This window comes from Protopterus annectens, chromosome 16.part0 (genome assembly GCF_019279795.1).
Source record: "Protopterus annectens isolate FY-2018-M chromosome 16.part0, PAN1.0, whole genome shotgun sequence".
In the NCBI taxonomy this organism is placed as follows: Eukaryota; Metazoa; Chordata; order Ceratodontiformes; family Protopteridae; genus Protopterus; species Protopterus annectens.
This window is the reverse complement of record NC_056750.1, coordinates 559,589,413-559,612,255: the sequence shown is the minus strand read 5'-3', so window position 1 is coordinate 559,612,255 and position 22,843 is coordinate 559,589,413. Positions and strand designations below refer to the sequence as shown.

At 36.7% G+C, this 22,843-nt stretch overlaps 1 protein-coding gene across 2 annotated transcripts in view; it reads right to left on the bottom strand.

The window, feature by feature from the left end:
• The window catches only part of HMCN2 (hemicentin 2), a 2,554,053-nt gene that overhangs the window by 1,521,993 nt on the left and 1,009,217 nt on the right, over positions 1–22,843 (bottom strand). For both annotated transcript variants that reach the window (XM_044058392.1, XM_044058391.1), the window contains exons 29-30: positions 15,195–15,321; positions 10,303–10,457 (exon numbers count right to left, since the gene is read on the bottom strand). In XM_044058392.1, the coding sequence (XP_043914327.1) occupies positions 10,303–10,457; positions 15,195–15,321 (282 nt within the window). The remainder of the gene's footprint in view (positions 1–10,302; positions 10,458–15,194; positions 15,322–22,843) is intronic.

The window sequence follows — 22,843 nt, the reverse complement described above, 5'->3', positions numbered from 1 at the left end:
TTAGTGGCATTGCTATGGGAGCCTCATGTGCCCCTTTTTATGTAGATATTATGTGGTATTGGGAGCAAGAGTTTGCACTTCCATCCCAGTACAATCAATATTTAATAACCTATTTGAGATTTTCGGATATTTTTTATTATATGGAACAGCAATGCAGATGTTAAAGCAATTTTTTTAGTTAGATAAATGGCACTACACGGTTTTTGAAATTCACTTATGTTTATAATCAAAGTATTAATTATTTAGAATATTAAAGCTTTTAATCTACAGGGATTTAAGTCCAAAATAGATAGAAAACCTACTTTTTCTAACAATTATTTACATTTTATTAGCTACCACCCATTTAAGCAAAAAATAATTTTGGTAAAAGGCCAAATGGTTTGTTTAGCAATAATTGTTTCTGATGACAATGATCTTATTTATGAATTAAGGATATTTAAACATATGTTGATAGAAGAGGATATTCTGAACAAAAGTTGGATGACATTTATTAGGAAATTATCAGGGGTAGAAATAACATTTTCCCACTTTTGGATAAAGGTTTATCTGGTAAAATTATGGATGGGAATCACTATTATGAACAAAATATGTTGCTTAAGTATGGTTTTGAAATTAATATTATTAAAAAAATCATTAGGACTGAATGGAAAATTGGAGGGTGACAGTTAAAAGAAAAGTTTGGTGATAAATCCTTATTTAAGAGGCATAGTAATTTAAAAGAAAAAAATTGAAAAAGGAGCATATAATAACACAGAAGGAGATAGTAATAGAAGGAAAGGTACTAGAAGTATGTAGCATGAAGGCAGTGTAATTATATTTATGAAGGGGAAATTGTAAATTTGCCTACTATAGGAGTATAAATTTCGTTTCCACCAAAGTTACAATTGTAAAACTATGGGAGTGGTTTGTTTAGCATTTTGTCATTTTTGTTATCAATTTTATGTGGGAAAAACTGAGTGTACCTTTAATAAAAGGATCTATGAGCATTACTATGATATTAGTCATAAAAAGAAAACAAATGCTTTATATAGGCACAGTGTTAATTGTAGGGAAAACAGAAAATTCTATTTTTTTAGTCTTGGAGCAAGTGGTAAAAAATCCAAGAGATGGACATTTGGAGCATATTTTAGAATACAGAGAATTATTGTGGCAGGTGAGACTGAATGCAAGTTAGAAACCATGGTTAAATAATGCTGTTTTTTAATTAGCTTATTGAAGCTAAGAGCAGTGAAGTTATAGTTTTCCTTTTCACACAGTCCCCCCCTCCCACATACATTGTTTATATATTGGAACTTTATATTTTTAACATGAAGTCTTTATCAGATTGTTTTATAGCACTGCTATTGATCTTGAGCATTAATCTGCTGTTTATACCTAACTGATAATGTTTTTAAAGAGTTTTTTTAAACAATGCATTTTAGTGTTTATTAGATTGCAAAATTATTTTAAATGGGCAAGTATGTACATTTTTCAAACTGGCTGTCTGTCGGGTAATGACTTGGTGATTATGTGATTTTATTTAAGGGGGTGTGGAAAATAATTAATTTGGTTCTGATGATGTCCTAAAGATAGGGAACAAAAGTGCTTATTGTTTTGATTAATAAATTTGTTTATGCAGTAGCTCAAGTTCTTTATCTGTTTTTAAAGCCAAGATCAATTTGGTTATTTGTTTTTATACTTGTGCTTACTACATAGTTACACTTTGCAAATAATAGTTTGACAGGGTATACTCTCGGAAGGGTATTAAAGTTTGGAAAATATACAACTTTTTCAATAGAACATGACTGCATTTCTAAGTAAACTTATGTTTTGTAATACGACACATTTGGCCCTTACATCAATAAGGAGACATCTCCATTGTGGATAGTGTGAAAATGCTAGATGATAATGCTATCCCAATTTTTATTCTTACAGTCCTTGACACTGTTCTTCTTCTTCTTTCAGCTTTTCCCAGTTGGGGTCGCCACAGCGAAACTCTGGTCCGCTAATGATTGGCAGTAGATATTTATGGTGCCGAGGTGCCAGCCCGACGCTCAACCTTCAACGAAGGCACGCCCATTCACGCATGTCTTTCGAATGCCACTCGACCACAGGGAGGACATGCAGACTCCACACAGAGGGCACTCCAGCCAAGAATCAAACAGGAGAACCTCTTGCTGTGAGGCGACAATGCTACTGCTGCACCACTGTAGCTTACCCTTACAGTCCTTGACATGTTCCATCATTACTAGATCAATGATCGGAAGGCCACTCCAGTACAGTACACATGACAAGAGCATAATATGCAGCAAATGGCAGGTGAATATCTCATTTAATATGAAAAAAAAAAATAACTTACAAACAGCCCTGTCACACAAACTATTGCATCTTGAATAAGAAACCGTACAAAATTCAGGTAAAATCCTTTTCAAAACAGCATACAAGGGCAATAATTCCCTATGTATTTTATAATATCTACTGATCTGGCAGAAAAGCATGTATGTTTTGTGATAATATTAATAGCAGAACTATTCCTTTTGGTACCTGGGAATAGGTAAGAGTCAGGACTAAGTATTTTTGTGCTCATTCCATTCTGAAGTTTAAACTGCAAGAATGACTTTCATGTTATTTAAATCTGCTATAACCTCAATCTAAAAATCGAGATGTAATGCTTTGTCTATCAAGTCACAAGTAGCAAAACATATTAGCAGTAGTTGGCTTCTTCTAAATGGTTTATATACTTTTCCCTGTTATTAACTACACTAATGGACTGTAATGCAGTCAGACAGGCCATCTGAGCAGCAGAAATGTTCTCTGTAAATGTAATTCTAAAATGATCTGCAGTGAAATACTGGACATATTCTTGGATAATGTCCACTGATCCTTGAAAAGCAAAAATTAATTCATCTATGTAATGTGTAAAAATGATAACATGTCGTATAAGGTGAACAGCATAAATATACTGCTGCTATAATTGATTCATAATGATAGTCACATATGTAAGACAAATACTGCCCCTATTCCTGTACCTTCACATTTTTAATAAATTCTTTTACCCAAAAGTAAACAGCTAAGATACAAGCAAACTCCAAAAGCTGCATGACAGCAGATTTCTGTGAGTCAGATTATAAACAATTAGCCAATGCCTAGACCGCATCCTTATTTGTTATGCTACTGTGTAAATCTTGTACATGTAAGTTTGCCCAAAAGTAATCTGCTTGTCAGACTACCGGATGTAATGTTTATAATACAGGGTAAAATACCTATTATAAACAGAAAATTGTTTGTCAGGGGGCTGTAAGGACTCATCAAACAGTTTACCCCATTTCTGTAACAAGGTTTATAGAGAGAGGCTATGGAGCAAGCAGGAAGATTGTCAGTAGATATATGGACCTTGGCCAGCTCATCAAATAAAGGCACATTAAGATATTGAGGTAAGTAGTGTGTAGTGTAGCACTACAAAATTCACACTGAGAGTCAATGATCTTCAGTGGACACCATGCCAATCACAGAAAACTGGATTAATCTCTTTATACATGGCACAAAAATATGGACAGAAGAGGGGATGCTTGGGAGAGTAAGCGGTACTGGGGAGAGTTCTAGGAGAGCTGAGGAAATGGTCAGTTTATGCTGACAGTTTTAATTGGGATCCAGTAATCAGTAATTTGGTGTGCTACATCTAGAGATAAATAGCCTTTGAACAGCATATAATCTTACAGCAATTACATCTTAATACCAGACAGTAGGAAAAGGCCCAAGGATACTTGTAACAGAAGCAATAAATTATCAAAAAAAGACTTAAGAAAAACTAGTTACAAGTAAAAGCCAAAAGGAAGATGAGGTACAGTTCAAGTAAAGTAAAATCCAAAGATAAGTAATTGTCTCTCAGTGCAGGCCTTTAGTGAGGGTTCCCTTAAAACACTGCATCAGTTATTGAATTTGCTAGTCAGAGAAAAAAAAAAGACCACTATAATGGTAAAAAGAATGAATTTGAAATGTACAAGGAAAGGTTAGATGGGCAAGGATTGAGGAAAAGATTTGTATTTACAAAAATCAAGCTGAGACGTGCAAAGAACTGAAAGTGTAGAAGGCCTGTGCTGAAGAGGTTAGAGATTCTAAACTGAAAGGACAAGCTCCACTGAGAGGATAGTTAACAAATTAAGCAGGTTGTCATACTCTCAACTGTGTAAAAAAGATAGGGGTGGCTGTGGTGTGCAGGCTGCACCAGCTGGGCTGACCAGATGGGTTATCAGTCTTCAACTGACTGCTTATGTGAGTACACATGTATGTAGATGTGTACGCATATAGCTATGTAACTGAAGCCTGTTTACTGTGACACTCCATGCTGTTTTGCCTAGTCAGTGTTTTACCCATGATGCATCAATCAGTGAAAAGTTCACTGAATCTGTTCAGTACCCTAGTGTTGTGGCACCACATCAAATGACTTTCCTTGTGAACCCAAAGGGAGCACTGCATTTCTTTCAGTCTTCATGAAATAATTGCTCTTCTGCAATTTCAGCTTAAATTGCTATTTTGCTGGGGTTTATGATGAACTGAAAGATAAGACTGCAGTACTGTTTTTGAAGGGAGGCAGCCCCCACACCATGTCTCTGATGTAGATTATTATGTACTGCATATTCATGTTATGTAAACATTGCCAGGGGTTTGGTGAAGAAAAGTTTTCTCTCTTCTCTGGCATTGTATGACACTGGAGAATTACAATTTGGGGCTGCATTAACTTCCTCTATAAAAATGTTGTAATTTGCTGTTTAGTTATTTTGTCATCCAAGTAGGAAATAAAGTTTCAGCAAAAACAAATATAAGTCATTTCTTTTCAAAGAAACTCCTAGATTTATTGAAAAGTGGCAAACTCTCTTTCAATAAACTACAACACAAACACCGTTTGTGTTAGTCAAACAAATGGTCAACCACTCAGCAAAGTAAACCATATACCTTTCATGTGTACCTGATTAGGAGGAGCATTCCTCATTTTGAGTCTTAAAAAGTCCATGTACTCATTGTTACACAGTGAAAGAGACTGACACACATTCAGTGTTAAGAATTTGTTTTAATGGACAGCTATGGTAAATGATATTGAATCCTATTAATTTATCAAGAAACTTTTTGTAAATATAAAGTAAGATGTTTTTACCATCCTGTGAGCTTCCTAGCTGAAGTTGGTGGTAAGTTGTTAGTACATGTACCTCATTTTGCCCACTTTTTCCACATTATGAGAAGTAGTGTTTCACATTCTGGAGATGGACGGTTGAGAGCTATGGGCAAGGAGTGAACCTGGCATCTCAGGCTACATACATTCCTTCTAAGATTAACAAAGGCACTTTCTCTTAACCAGAGTATAGCAAAAAACAGAAAAATGTTCATCTTTTACTGTATCTAGTACATCAGACACACACCTGATATATAAAACTATTTGTGCACAGTTTCCTACTGTACGTCAGTTTTCAAAAACTGCAACTGTATACTACACTTTTGTGATACAAAACCATAAAAATGACATACTTATTCAGAAAACAGTGTGGACTCTGATGTGCACTGAGCTAGTCACAAATATGCTGGCTATGGGCTGGATTCAGAAATAGAAGCCCTTGGCTATGAGGGATACTTGAGGATAAGCACTAAATGCTTTCTGAACTTGGCAACAAAAGCAGTTAAGATGCATGTTTCACAAAATGATCTGTGCAGTGCTGAGTGACAAGTAAGAATCAGCTCTGCATGCCAGGAAGATTGGTGCATTGGCCCCTTCACTTATACAAAGTGCAAGAAGAAGCCCAGTATGCCACTGACATAGTTCATCAGTGCCTCTTTAAAGATTTGAATTTGCTCTAATCTTAGATAATATATAACAGCTGGGTGAGAAGTGGCCGAACATACCCCTAGCCAATCTCAGAGCAACATCTCTCCCCATTAATTGGTTCTGTGTGCTTTTAAGTTATCATGTGATGTGACTAAGGAATGAACATATTAATTATTCACAAGGGCTTCACAGCAGCCTTCAATCTAAATCTCTAACTGCATTTCACTGTTCACCACGTAAAATCTTTTCTGAAACTGGACCAATACAAACAGCTTGTTTGTAAATTCATTAAGGAGGTATGTCTGTACCAACAATATCTTTACGACACTACAAGTTTTGTAGCCACTGCAATCTCAGGATATATTTGGCACATTATTTCACTGATGCACACTTTAATTGAGTCCAATTTCTTCACAAAAAAACACATTTTTGAAAAAGGGAAAGCATCCTTACAATCAGCCATGTTATTAAAAAAAACACCTGAGATAAATATTCTGTGTCATGTTCTAAGTGACAATAACCAAAAATGTAGGTTTGAATGACAATACGTACACATTACTTAGAAAAATATGAGACACTGAATGTCTTGCATGGATACGGTTTACAAATCTAAATCCTGGTTTGTTACATGTAAAAGTAAGCAATTCACATTTTAATTTCTTCTTTCTGCAGATATAAGGTTGAATTAAAGAAAATAATGAAGGTATGAGCTTAGCATATTTAATGAATGTGTTGGTATGTCGAAAAAGCTGAAAAAAGGCCTGCATAAGAAGTATGTAGCAGATATAACCTACAGCAACAATAAAATATGTGCTGATATACAACAAAAGGTTTGTTACTCTGATTCATTTGTGAAGATGTAAATCTGTGGGCAGGGTTACTCAAAAAAGATTAGAGATACAGTATTATATGTCTGTAATATGTTTTATCAACTGAACCATAGAAGGTAAATCATTTGCAATGAACCCTTCTGAAAACTGAGCATCATAATTTTCCAAATCCCTCTTTTGGAAGTGAGAGACCCAGGTCTGTGAGTCCCCATGTTTTAACAAATTAAACCACTATTGTTTTAAAAATATCAGACTGAAACCTGGCTCTGAAGAATAGAAGGATAGAACCCTTGCTACAGCCCAAGTAACCAGGTTTTAACTAGTGGTCCTGGCACATGAATATCCAGGCAGGTAGGTATCTAAACGAAGCAGGCAAGGTACCTTAGTTGACTTGCTATCATACCTGGTTAATTTGGTTGACAGAAAAGCTGCTGGCATTTGTGCGAGATCTCTTTGATGCCGGGGTTAGGGAATTTGTCCTTTCTCCAGTATATTCTGCTATCTTGGAGTAGACATATTTAATTAATAGGGCATATAGGTAGCAACCTCCATCAAAACATTTTTTTAAGTTTCCTTGCTAATGATTATGTGTTGGTACATGCACATTATATGCTTTTGATGTTCCATTATAGACTTTTGTAAGGTGATGTACTGAAGATTCAATTATCTTTATCTTATACATAAGTTACTGAGCATTTAGTTTGCTGAATTCAGGATGTGGTGTGCTTTTATATGGTGTCTTAGATTTATTATGTTATTATCAATGCTGTACTTGTAATAACTGCATATTAATATGATATATGGGGTGGTACTTTACTCATTGTTGTTGGGATGCTGTCATTCATTACATATGTGCACAGTCTCTGGTGTGGTGGGAAGCTGTCCTGTGTTGTGAGCTTGTCACTATCTTTCATGATTGTACCATTTTGGAGTTAGTGTTCATAACTAAGGATGACATGAGAACAAAGCCCACAAGTTGGGATGTCAGGTACCTAGACCACCCACTGAAAGCTTGTTTTATCTGTTTTTTATAAAGTGGTCTGAACCTTTAACGGTAAAGTGCATCATGACAGATAGGACTCTTGCTGTGCAGAGTTCTCAATAACTTTTTTTCAATTAGTTGGTAGTCAATGACCGTGTTTTCAATAACTTTAAATCACTGATACATATATATATATATATACACACACACACACACACACACACACACACACACACACACACACACACACACACATTTTAAGATTTGTGATGCTCCTAAAAGAGGTGAATAGTTCAAGATACCACAATCTAAGAATTAGCAGATGGAATGTTCTCAGAATGTGCATCTGGGGAGTCCTCTCAGGCAGTATGTTTATCTACAGTCTGGTTTCTTAATTATGAAGTGGATCCACACCAAGGCACCATAAGCAGCAAGCCAAATGCAGATGATGCGGTGTAGGAATATACCTGAGAAAACCAGGTATGGTCAGCTATGACAGGTTGCATCTTTACCTGCTTTCTGCTGGCGAATAAGCCATGCTCATCCCAGTCTCCCACAGTCATAGGGTTAGTAGGTTGCTGTAGTTATGTGAAGAATGTTGTGCAAGTTTTAGCAACTGATATCTTAAAAAATATGCCTAGGTGATTCCAGTAGAAACTGTATGCATCCCTCTGATCCTATAATCATAAAAATGTCATTTCTATGTAGCTCGTGATTCTCTGAATAAAATTTTTACAGAACATGACAAAAAATAGCCAGTAGTGGCATGTAAATGAAGCATGCAGGATTCTGCACATTCTGTGGGTATTGTCAGACTTAATTTGAAACAAGCAGGAAAATAAAACCACATTAACACATGCAAGTGGTTTCACTCACACAAATGCAGGTGTATGTTACACACATCACCTAAACCATTTCCTTTTAAATCCAATGCACTTTGTAACTAACTCTGAATCTGTTTTCTGTTATGCCTGTTGGGTTCTTGAATACCCTTCTTTTACCTTTACCAATTATTGTTATTAACCTTCGCCTGGTATCTATAAGAGTTGGTGAGACATTATTGCCACTTAACAGGTAACCAGTTATTTTTACTTCTCGGCTTTTCACACATCCTCTCACAGTTAGTTTTCTCTGCAAATAATTTGTTTTTCTTAACAGTGATGTTTTTTAATGTCTCTTGTCTTGTCCTGGTTTAATCTCTTGTACTGCAGAATACATATTATGAGATACTTTGTATTCTTCCATTTTTTTTCACAGATCACTGCTGAATATTGAGTCCCCCCCCCAGCTGTGAAAGTCCTATGTCTCATGCCCAGGGAGAATGTTGAGCAAGCTGGGAATAGCAACTGTTATCTTCACACTAGTGACTGAGGATTCTATTGTGAAGCTTAAGCATTCCTTATGCATGCTCAAAATGTCTAATTGGTTGCTGTGCAACAGACTTCTATAATGTACGTACATGAGTATAGGCCTCCATGTGTAGACAGTAATCTTATGTGATCCACTAAGGTTTGCCACACAGGCAGTGTGCTCAAGGACACTCCCCATTCATCTACTAAACATGGACAAGCAGGCTAAGCCACATCATTCCTGTTCTCCTCTGTTCCAGCTCCAACAAGTAACTGAGCCAGTAAATGAACTCTGGTGTCCTTTTCCAGTACTAAGAGCTTTATCACTCTGTGCTTGTGAAGCTAGCTATAAATAATTTTCAAGGGTCAGTTTCAAGAAAGTGAAACTAGCCCATCTGAAAACATTACTCACAGAGTTGAATGTATATGGATTGGGGGAGGTAAGGAAGGCCTGTGCTCAACATAATTCTTCATTTTCTGCCCTTGTATCCTTAGATTTTGAAGCTCTACTATCAGTAACATAAGAAAAGTACCTGTAATCTTTTGAACTGATATTGTGACACTTTCTATCCTCACTTATTTGCAAAAAACCCCAAATCCAGAAAAGGCCCTCCACCCACATCTGATACCAGACACCAGCTGCAAACTGATAAATGAATATAATTCACACCCGAGAGTCACAACTAGTTTCTGACTTTTATTTAGATGATGAAAAGCAATATATAACATTAGCATAAAAACACTGTCCTAAACACAATATATTGTGCATCCCAACTTGAATCCAGAATTCCAAAAAACAAAAGAAAAAGTGCTACAAAGGGCTATATCCCCTCCCCAGCTAAATATACAAACTCTTAAGTTCACCAAACATTGTAAATTAGGGTACTTCCCTGATGATGGCAGCAAGTTCTATTTTAGGATGCTGCACTCAGGATGTGGCACCTTAGGGCACATGTGCTTTGTGAAACTGTACTAACACCATACATAAATAAAATCCACTTATTTATTGAAATGCTAGTAAATCTCTACATTTCAATAATTATACTCATTAAACTGTTGTTGTCCTCCTGTTATCTTGTTTCATCATATAACATACTTTTGGCCAAGGGTTTTCATCCTCATAACCTGCACCCATCTTGTGTATGGGAAGTACAACAGATAATTTGTTGGATTACCATAGGTGCAGCTAATAAAATGGAACAAATCATGAAGCTGAAATGTAACATGCTGAATGATGACTCAAAATCCGATTTTTCCAATAGTAAAACATCTAATCATCACAATCAAATGTTAAAGATTAGACCACATAATGTGTATAATGGTATATCTCCTTATTCAGGCACTTACCATTAATTGTGACTCGGAAGCTAAGAGCACGCTGGCCGGCTTGATTCACTGCAAGGCATTGATACATTCCTTGGTCTCCTGGGTGGGAAGAGATGATCTTCATAACCTGTCCATTATTTGGAAACTCTAAATTAGAGTCTAGCTTAGACACAGCCCTAGGAGAGATACAGTACAGGATAAAAATTCAGGCAGTGCATGAAATGAGATGAAATGTTACATTTAATCTTTGACACTGATACTGAGAACACCATAAGGACTGCAAAAATAGAAAATACACTTATGAAACTAATTATGCAGGAATTACTTATACATCAGTTAGGGAACCTTAGAAGTAAACTCAGACAGACAGACTCAAGACACTTTTTATATTGTTACCCTTACACTCACCACCGTATACAACTTCCACATGGCCTAGTTTCCAGCTTGTTCCATCATCCCATCACTAATGCCACAACTATTTTCTGTGGGATCTGAATGCAGTCTCCTCACAAGGTAAATCACTTTCTTGTAGGGCTGAGCCTTTCAGCCACTAAGTACTAACTAGGGTCAGACAGTGTGATCCCATGCAGACAGGTGGACAGCTGCTGCCACCCATCATTTGAAAGTAACAAGTCACAATCTATAATATGAAATGATGTCAGCAAGGACACTGTGTACACATGCATGCCATGGTATAAATGTCTTCCACTCTCCCTTCTCTTCACATCTTAGCCTGCAGGACCCCAGCTCACCAGCAGAGGTCATGCAGGCAATGATGAATCCCGCATCCTCTCTCTAGGGCAGGACAGGATAGGACAATTACCATCAGCTAATTCAAGACCGTCTCCACCGGCCAACCCATCCATCAGCCTAGGACTGTTCCTAAATACAGGACACAAACAGCACATATGGACATGTTGTCTCTGAATCAGTGGGTCAGTGCATATTGTAAGAAGCTTATTTTCAAAGGAATCATTTTCAGGTTAGCAGTAATTTGAGATTAGTCACTACATAGCTTTAATGGATTTGTGAGAAAAAATCGTCAAACAGAAAATGACCCTCTCTGGCAGTTGGTGCAGAGGATTAAGGATATCAGCCGTTAATGAGCTACTTCCTGTGGGGCGGGTTTTGATTCACTCATCATTCATTGACTTCTGCCATGATTTTGAGCACATCACTTAACCAGACAGTGCTTTGGGACAATAGTCTCCTAGACTGCATGTCTTTTAACAATGTATAAACATATAAAACTGCAAACAAATTTCAATGAAAGTCATTTTCAGTGAAACACAAAACAAGTCTTTCTGCAGGAGGAGTAAGCTCCATTGCACCCACCATATGGGGAAGGATCCCCACACCCTTCTGATGTAGATATACCAACTGCATGGTTGCAGATCAGTGAGACAGAAGTGCGGTGCTAAAATTTGCTGATAGTAGCTTTCAGTGAAATTCATTCATGGTATAGTCCACTGAGTAAAGTGTAGTTAATTATCTATGCAGCTCTCATTTTAATACCTAAAATCCTACCCAATTCTGTCACAATGAAGTTTGTGACTTTGGTCTGTGGCAGATGCTCACTAAATCTGGAAATAACTTCATTAGAAAATGATCATTCCCTACTAGAACACCAACACAGATATTTGCCAAATCCTGATAATATTTAAAAGGATGTAGTTTAAGATACTGTCCTGTTTGAATGGCCAGTTCACCTCATGACTAAAAGACTTCCATCATACATTCACAAGGGATAGAAAGGAAAAAGGTATAATTTGTTCCTCACGTTTAGCAGACATCAAGGCAAGGATGCACACTGTCAAGTACACCGAACATTTCAACCTAAAGTCTATCAGTGTCACACACTTTCTACAGTAAAGCTACAAGTTTACTGCCAGCATCCTTAGGCTTAGCTGGAGGCTGGAAATAATATTGCATTTAAATCTTATGCACAATAAAATGATAAAGTAAGCAGTAGGATCTCAAACACTTTGAATAATTCTTCCAATAACTCCTGTGGGACTGCATTAGTCAACAAAATCATGCAGTGGTGAATTTCACTGACCTAGCATGTACATAACAGTTGTGTGGGGTGTAATACATTCAAGTGACTCCTGTATCATTGAAAACCAATAATCTGAGCCTGATCCAGCAAAGTTAGTTGAAAGTATATACATATTTTATTTTGGGAGGCAAGATCCTGACACACTTAAAATTGCAAGCCTCCCCCTATCACACTGAAGCCCAGTGTACATTTCTAATGGTAAGAAATCCACAAGTTTGCCAGAGTAAGAGTTGCTCAGAGGACCTGTAACTCAGGCAGACATCAAAGAGTTTTGTGCTCTTGCAGTATCCTATTAATGAGACTATTTGTGAAGATCCCTAACCCAGCTCCTGGAGAAATGAATTACCATCATCACCAGAGAGACTCACAATGCTCTCCCACTTTGGGCCCGTGTTCCCATGCCATTGTTAGTGAAGACACTCACCAGATTATGACTTTGTAAATGAAAGCCCATACTTTCAGATGTCCAATGCATCCTCAGCCATTGTCTAGTACACTGTTGGTTGTGTATGCCCTGTTACTTCAACCCCCCTTCCCCAGGGTGGGCATGACTATCCTTCTCTGCCAGTGCCATCAAGACAGAGCTATTAAATGAGCTTGGGTTGCCTGGCTATAGTCAGATCTTTACCCTTCAAGCTCTGTAGTGTTTGCTGGTTTAGGATTAAAATATTTGGTCTTTATGAAATCCATCAATCTAGCAAATACCTTCACATAGATGTATGCATACGTACCACCACACACAAGAGAAAAAGATGGTGAGGAAGATGAAAGTTTGAGAAACATTATTTGGCCAAACATGACTTTGTTACTTCACAAGATAAATGCATGTCACATACATGATCTCCTTTTACTAGACACGAGACTTCCATTAGAGTGTTGCTAATCAACATGATTTCACATGGATGACATGTCATGGTTCTACACTGACCAAGATGAAATTCTTAAGACACCAGTTCCACCTGGAATACAGACCATTGTTGAGTATCTTCTCACTCAGACTCTAAACTTGGTTCCTGTTACAACTGATTATTTCATTAATAAAATGACCCCTTTAATAATACAGATGGCCTTCTATCCTTCCCCGGATTTCCACTTATGTGACAGCAGTTAATTTCTTGTGAGGTTAAGAAAGGATGCCCACATTGGGTACGGAACGAAAATACATCTGAGTCCAGGCACAAGACATCATCGGGGTTAACAGGTACAGTGAAAGCATAATGCACATGAAATAAAGGTGTCACTAATTCATTTATGTCACTTACAACAAATCAGATCATTTGATCACAACCAATGCATACTCCTGCAGAAAGATATGTTAAATATCTTTGTTTCACAGTTATAGAAGTTTTCCTGAACTTGAGATCTTTGAATTCTTGCCTTAAGTTTGCATCCCAGTGTTGAAGAAATTCTAACATTGACCTTCACTGGGTAAATAATACAAGGTGCCTTTTTTGGCAGATACCACAAATACTTTTATTCAGCATTATGAGCAGGCACAAATTTAGCTAACTTACTGGCTAAAGTCTATCTAGCTGTGGTAAACCCATGTTACCACTAGTTAAAAAATCTCCATTGATCTGTGCAGTACATAAAACTGAACTTCCCACCAGATCAACAGCAAGAAAGTTAATTTGTTTAGATTTAAAAGAAGAAGCATACACATACACTCACCAAGAGCAACAACCCATACTGTTATAATTATATGTACTTGTCTACTCGTCCATCAACAACTGGTATACATGTGAAGTTTTCTTAGATCACTTTTTTAACAAGAGTTGAGCCTGCAAAGGGTCCATGTGTATCAGTGATCCATCTTATTTAACAAATTTTAAATAAAGATGCAAATACTTTGGTGATACATATTCTTTTATCAGACATCAGCAAGAGCTCTTATAATATTTAAGGTACATAATATTTAATGATTTTCACTGAGGGGAATTTTTAATGTGATATATTAAATTTTACTTTGATTTTTTTTTTCATTCTGATGACAAAGTGTTAATGTTGAATAAAAGTTAAAGTACCCAATGTTTATGTTTTTTTTTTCCCTTGTTTGTTATTTTGCTATAAACACTGCCAGCAATAACTTTTTTTTGCATTTATCAACACTGATTTTTTTCATTATCCTTCAGCCTTTTGTAATACTGATCTGCATTACATTTAATGCTGCCCACTCTTCGCATTACCTATGCACGTGGGATGTGCCACTTTATGTAAATCCTGAATCACTCATCATATGGTGAATATAATAATAATAATAATAATAATAATAATAATAATATAATCTTATATAATGCCCCTGTCCACTGCTCTCTTTCATTCCCAGTCTCTTCAGCAATACTCAGCGATTTAACCTGGTAAGAAACTTCTTCACAATGATAGAATTTAGCTGTAACTTTCATCATACATTTTGCTGCAACACTGGATACTACTCAGAAGTTCTCTCTCTATAATACATGCACATCCAGAGCTCATGGTATTTCTGATATTCTCAACTGGTACATGGATCTGTAACTAGAACATAAGGAGCATTGCTCCCTAGGTGTCCACTGAAACAGAGACTCGAATCACTATGGAAACACCCAGAGATAAAGCAGTAATCAATCAACATGTCCATAAATGCAATCAGAGTTTCTAAGTTCTTGAAATTTATATTTGCTTACCGGGATAGTGCACTGATTAACACTGACCAATTTCAGGGTTAGCCCAGGTGAAATACAAAACATTTCACAAACAAAAAAATGCAGAAAATTAGGCAACAACAGAGTAGCTAGATGGATTACTATGAAAAAATGTATATATACATTCTAGTGAACAAGCACAGTACAATATTAAAAAAAAAAAATCTACTTACTTTCCATCTTTAATCCACTCAATAAAAGGAGGTGGGATCCCTGTAGCCTGACAGCGCAGTTCCACTTGAGAACCAAGTGCAGCAGAGATCTCTTGCAGTCTACCAAATCCATGAATTGTAGGAGGAACTGTTAAGTAAGAGAAAAAAAAACATTGTGTATGTATTTATAAATAAGGACACTTGCACAGCTGCCTGTGCTAATCAATTTCTGGTATTATTCATGAATTGGCTTGCTGATATTAAATATTCTGCAAGAGTCTATGTTATCTGATATGATGAATTCAGAAACAATGAAATTTCATGGGAAACATGCATAATTCCCACAATGACATGCAATGAAGACACATTTACATTTCTTTCTGTTTAAAACATTTGTCAAGTTTTCTTAGTGACTTCCATTGAGGCAATTGGTTTAGACACTCATTTTCTACTTAGTAATGTGTTTAGAAATACTCTCCATGACTTTGATAATATGGGTCATCTACAGATGACTAACCCTATCTCTAAATTGGTAGATATGTATGCTAATAATGTCTGGTATATCAGGAATGGTACAGGAGTATGATATTATGCCTGATTTAATCTAATAGTATTAGAAAGTCATGCACGCTCAATGACTTCTAATCCATAAAGTTCAGCACTAATTATCATTTTTTGGAGAAATTTGCAAAAATCCCATGCTTCTTTGCAATACATAGAAAGAAACACCAACATTTGTTTTTGTTAAGTTTCACATTTTTCAAAAATTTAAAATATTCTGAGTTTTAAATATATTTTCCAGTGACTACTGGAGATAGTCTCAGGAACACATCTCCAAGGACCGTTTCACAGAACAGAAATAAATGTGCATCGAACGAAGGCAACCCAATTGCTTTTTGTATTTGCACCTCTAGATGAGCATTTGGGAAAACTGGCACGAGTGTTAGGGGATATTCTTCTCTCTCTCTCTCTCTATATTATATATATATATATATATATATATATATATATATATATATATATATATATATATATAGGTTCATAGGTTCATACTAGGCTATCTGCCCTAGGGCATTTATAAGCCTAGCCAGAGTGTGTGTGGCTTTCACCACCCCTTAGGATGAGAATACTATACCCATTAGTCTGCTGTGCCTCTGTCCAGCAGTGATACAGAGATGATTCCCGGGGTAAACCTACGATCTCCTATCCACTCGTCAAGATTTCTTGAACAGAGTCAGTGAGGGGCTCTGCCTCACATGGACTGGGATTCTGTTCCATAGTGTAGGGAGTCTCTGGGTGATGAATCTGTCCCTCCAGCACGTCCTATTTATATCAGTGTTGAGGTTTAAGTCTCTTGCTCGTGGCTCTGGTGGATTTTTTTGAGGTGGAGCATGTCCATTAATTCCGGGTTGGACATGGCCTTGTATGTCAGGCACAGATCACCTCTGAGCAGACGGTATGAGACTGAATAGAGCTGGAGTTTCTTCAGTCGGGCATCATATGACATATGTTTGAGCCCCTTTATCCTTTTGGTGAGGAACTTTTGGGGTCTTTCCAACTGCTGCAGGTGTCGGGTAAGGTACATTCTGAATGGGGCGTTGTACTCAATCATTGGTCTGATAAGTGAAGAGTACAGGGGTACAATGACCTCTCCTGATCTGGATGTGAATCCCTTCATGATCAGGTGGGCAATGTAGAAGGTCTTCCTAACCACTTTGGCAATGTGAGTGTCAAAAGAGAGGTTACTGTCAACTTGGGTCCCCAGGTCCCTGATAACTTCTTCCGTGTTTAATGGATTACCACCTATGTGGTAATTAGGGGTTACCTTGTTTTTCCCAAAGGATATGACTATACATTTTTTGGCATTTAGCTTAAGGCCATGGCTCTGGCACCAGTTATCCATTTCTATGAGACCTCTCTGGAGGATGTCTGTGTCTGATGGAGTGTCAATTATGGTGCCCAGTTTGCAGTCATCTGCAAATTTTGTCAGCCACAATCCCCCTATGTTTGCCTGCACTTCAGAAAAATAAATGCCGAACAAGAGGGGGCCCAGGACTGAGCCCTGTGGGACACAGCTCGTGACCGGCTTAAAGTCTGACATGGCACCAGCAACTCTAACCCTGTGTGTTCTGTCCTTGAGCCAGTTTGCAACCCATCTTGTGACATATGGGTTTACATCTAAGCTGGTGAACTTTTCTATGATGCCCGAGTGGGGTATTGTGTCGAACGCTTTTGCTAGGTCAAGGTAGGCTGTGTGAACTGCCTTACCCTCATCAATGGCCTTAGTGACTGTTTCGAAAAAGTCGACCAAGTTCAAGAGGCAGGATCTGCCCTTGACAAAGCCAAATTGGGTAGGATCCAGTGTCTGTAGGTCCCCAATGTCTTTATTTATGAGTTCCATTATGATCCTCTCCAAAGTTTTGCAGACAAGGCTCATCAAGCTTATGGGGCGGTAATTTCCAGGGTCCGTAGAAGCACCTCCTTTGTGGAGTGGGACCACAGTTGCCGTACGCCATTCTTTGGGTACGTATCCTGTAGTAAGGCTAAGATTAAACAGCAGCCTTATGTGTGGGTTTAGTTCCTCATTGAGTTTGTGTAGCACACAGCTGGGGACACCGTCCGGTCCCATTGATGCTGTGTTTTTTGCTTTAGAGAGAGCAGCTCTCACCTGGGCATCTGAGATGTTTGGGAGGCTAGACTCTGGTGGGATAGATATTTCTCCTTTTGGGGGGGAGGGAGGGGAGAAATTTGCACTGAACCTGTCTGCCAGTATGTTGGCAATGTCTGTGGGTTCAGTGATTTTTTTATCATTTTGGACTAATTCTGAGCATATCTGGGAGTTTCCACCCAGGTTTCTAACATAGCTAATAAGGATTGTCTTTTGTGTCATTAGCGATTTTTTTCTCAAAGTTATATTAAAAGAAATGCTTAATTAATTTCATGGAAAAACATATAAGAAAACATTTCATGGAACTCAAAAGTATTACAGGTGTTTATCAAGAAAAATATATATTAGTTTTAGTCACATGTTCACATTCATTATATATACTCCACACATACAAATACATAAGATGAGAGAGGAAAATTCATTTAAAAATAGTCTGAAATGGAACAATTGTAATGAACTGTGGTTACTTTGCTGAAGATGTTATTACTATTTGCTGCCACTAAGGAAACATATGGGCTCAACAAAGGAATGCTGTTACTTTGGTTTGTTAAAACATATACCGCAGAATCAATCTGTGAACATGAACCTCAAAACTTTACTGTTAAACAGATGTCCAAATAATAAAAAAGTACTTCAATCAGAATAAAACTTATGCCAAACCAAGTCATAAAAATATATGCGCCATGGACCAATTAAAATGGAGGGCAGAAATCTGAAAGCAAACATTAATGGCTACAACAAGCCCCGCACATTTGAACTTAGGTTGTTATGCTGCTATAAGCACATCAGATTATTCTGTTTCTAAAATGGTCACTCTTAATGGCAACTTAAACAAAATATTTTGCTTAAACACTCTAAACATGTCCCTGGACAGCTATATGCTAGGCCACACACAAAAAATGATCTGGCTTGTGCTAGATGTCCCTGACTGCTCACAAATTGTACTGCAAACTCTGCATGCCAGATGGATTGTACACAAAGGACATTCACTACAGTTAAGATGTATTTAGCAGAATGTAAACCTGTAATAGGAACTCCATCAGAATAGAGAAGGGATGAGAGCTTTACAAACCAGCTGCTTGGTATAACCAGTATACAAGTCATTATGGACTTCACTTAAGCACAGGTTACCTATACCACAGCCCTATTAGTAACACAGGACCACTAGAATGAGATATAAATGTATTGCATAAGTGATGACAAAGCTAACTGGCTTTACCAGGATCAACCTTTTAAAAGATCCCAGACATTTCTGGGGGGGCATGTTGTGAACCTCAGAGTTGGTAAAAGTATTACAGCTAGTGTTAAAATACACACCTTCTTCTGCAAAAGGCTAACACAACTCTGAAGAGCCAGCAAGCATACAGAATAAATATAGGATGGTGCCAGCCTTCAGATTAAGCTTGGACTTGTATTTTGATTACAGATTATGTACAGACATTACACAGTGCAGGCAGACCACACAAGTAAATAAATGTTTTCATACTGAGCTTATGCCTTTCTGCTTATGAAGCTGGAGAAAACGGACAGTAGCAGGCTACCTACTGACCCTACTTTACAATACCATATTGACAAAATTTCCATGTTTCAGTGCAGCATTACCATAAATAATGCAGACTTAACGAAATAAAAAGCAGCGCCAATGAGATGTTGATCAAACTGGATTCTCGATTCAGGATTCCGAGATAGTTAATTTGGTTGCTTGTATACTATTATACAAGGAACACCTTCTGCATGACCTAGTCAATTTGTAAGAAGAATCCTATCCCAGACCAAATATTCCTCCACCAGTTATCAAGACCCAGTTACCATAAGCTTTAATGTCCAAATGCATAAGCCGTTAGACAGCTCTTGGCGACGATAAAAAAAAAACTCCTTAGCATACTTCAAACAGGATCTTAAACTTCATTTGCAAAATGAATCAGTGTACCTGTTTCCAAGACACTGGGTAAATGCCTGCAATTAATTTGATACATGTAAACCTTCACTATTAAGCTTATATATGTAATAAATAAGGAAGCACCATCACACTGTAAATTCTCTAGTAGATTTTCTGTATATAGTTACTGTTGCTAACAGTTAATGCATTCTATATAATACCTGCATCTGTGTTGACTTATTTTACTATATGTACAATTGTACCCAGGTAGTGACTGAAAAGGATCACTAGAAGAGTTCACTTCTCATGTTCTAAAACTGAGAAATAAAAACAGGCAATTGTCAATGGAAAATCTTGGCTTCCAATGAAACTAAACTGCAGTGATCAATAAGATGAGAAAATGTGAGGTAGCTGACAAGAATTTAGATCATTATCTTTCAAGAGCTTTCAGAATCTTACTTAAGGTTTATGGGTGGTAGGCCTACACTTGTTCAGGTTCCTTCAATCTTTCATCATTTTTGTAATTTGCCACACTGCTATCTACATGTAATACTCATTATACTACTTAATAAAGCTAGGCACTGAGCAATGCACCCTGGCGTATTTTACAAACCTGAAACGAAAGCTGCTTCTGTAGTGACTAGAGAGAAGGGCGTAAATGAATCGTTAATACTGCAATAACTGGTTTGTCTTAAGCCGAGTTAGACAGATCACTTGTTGCAGTATCCCGCTCAGAGTCCTTGATGCAAGTTTGTAGCTGTCATATCAGAATAAAAATGAATACAGAAACCATGCTTCATTTAAACATTTTTTTTTTTTGCTTTCACAATAAAGACTTGGAAACTGTAAGTGGACACAGCTTAGTTTCCATGTCAGATGAGGCTTCTTATAACAAGATCAAAAACTATGGGTTGTAAATGTCAGAAAAATAAACTGCAATTAAAGCAAAAGTGAATTTCAAAACTCACTGTTACACATTTTGAAAGGGTCATCATTGAAAATGTTCAGTATCAGCTCACTCACTCAGTAATCAAATTGTAAAGTAAAACAAAAGTATTCACCCCTACACCTTTGCTGTTCCTCCCAGACTCCTACTACTTTATATACTTGTTGTGAGGTCTCAAAATACTTGAGTGTAGGGAATACTCTCACCACCTGGTGGTGTAAATAATGGCTCTAGGTGATTAGGTCACATTTATCTAATATTGATATTACACCCTAACGCCATCTAAAAATGGGAATAGCAGGTTGATGATGATGACCACTACCTGACGTACAGTATACAGTTACCACATTCAGACTTGTAGCTTCACTTTTCTGAAGATAGCAATTATGGTCCTTTCAGCTTCAACAGGTACTCACTAGATACTTCACTTTCCACAGATTTCCTTATTTCTTGCTTACTTAAGAAAATGACAAGCAGAGGATGCAACAGTGTCTTGTAATACTAAAATCAGTTACTGTGAAAACTGACTCAACTACTTAAAAACAAAAGTAAAAAAAAAAAAAAAGAATACATACTAAAAACAGATGCACCAGACCACCAAGAGAAATTCAATTTATGGCTTTCATTATTTATTTTACCAGAATTCATACAGATTCATAGGAACCTACTAGACCATTGATCTGTGCTGATCTTATGAAGCATAGCCTTATATTCCCATACAAACAACTCAGAAGTGAGCAGAACAAGAAAATGTGGGGACAAAAGCATTCCTATAAGAAGATATACATGTAATTCTGATTTTTTTTCAGCACTAATTAAGAATCATTTATCATTTCATTTAAATTCATTCTTCATAGACATTTGATGTTCATACAGTCATTCATGCCAGGAGGAGAAATGGTATCAATGTTAACTGCCATACTAATTCTTTATATTCCAATAAATTATGTAAATCTTCTCTCTGCACTTTTTCTGTCACTTATTCTAAAATACCAAAACCACACTTTTTAAAATTATTGCAAACCATTGCATGCATGCCTATAGCATTATTAAAAGCGTTGTTGTGTATATTACAGTGCTCATAAATCCTTGTTTTTAACTTTCTGCAAGTTTTGCTGATATAAATTGCTCCACATAAAAACAAATAGCAACATACACAACTTTTTCAGAATTACATATATATCTTACATTTATTCTACAAAAATGCATTTGAAAATTCCATAATTTTCTTTATATTCTATGATGCTATTATACCTCCTTGATGTTACTACTTTTCCCATAAGAGAAAATTAGTGTGCAGCTTATAACTTTCTCCAAAACAGGATTATCTTGCATCATTTTCCATTTTGATTTGATTATATCTACTTGGATGTATTAATGAAAATCAACTGTACTACTATTCTTCGTCAATTTTCATTGCTAATACTGTCATTCAGAATTAATCTGTACTAATATATATTTTCTTCTCTATTTCATTTATTATTCTAATAACATAAATGTTATAACCACTGTTTTGAAATATACTAACTAAACTTAACTTTTCTTAAAAAAAAACTATGCTCAAACTTGCTAGCCTTGAGAACCAACCTGGACCTTAATAATGTATTTTTATGCAATTCTGGATGGGAACTGCTTTTATGCAAATATGCATTAACAAACAAAGATTTTATGATATACTTTAGAGTGAAACATCCTGTTTTCAACATTTAAAATATCTCTGAAAGAATATATCTGAAAATGATGTTACTTTTATCACAAGATTCAAAGTCAGCTTCCTAAGAGTAGCACAATCTGCATTTCAAGATAGTCATCAAAATTTCTGAAACTTCATTAATTGAATATCTATCCAACATCTTCTTAATAACTCCCTAAAAGATGATAATTATTCCATGCCCACACGTTCCTATCTCCCAAGACTTTCTAAATGAATTCTCTTCACTCCCAGTACCTCCTCTGTACCTACAAATATTATCAGTTTTCAGCACCTGTACTTGATCCCCTTTTCTTTCTACTTCAAAAGAATTCAACAAAAATATTTAGCTGTTCTTGAGAAAAGTCCGACCCATCAGTGCAGATAACCTTCATCCTTGGTTATTTGCACTTTGCCATTACTGTATCACTCAGTCTCTTACATCACATATACACCCCTGCCAGACCAAATGATTTATGCCAGACCA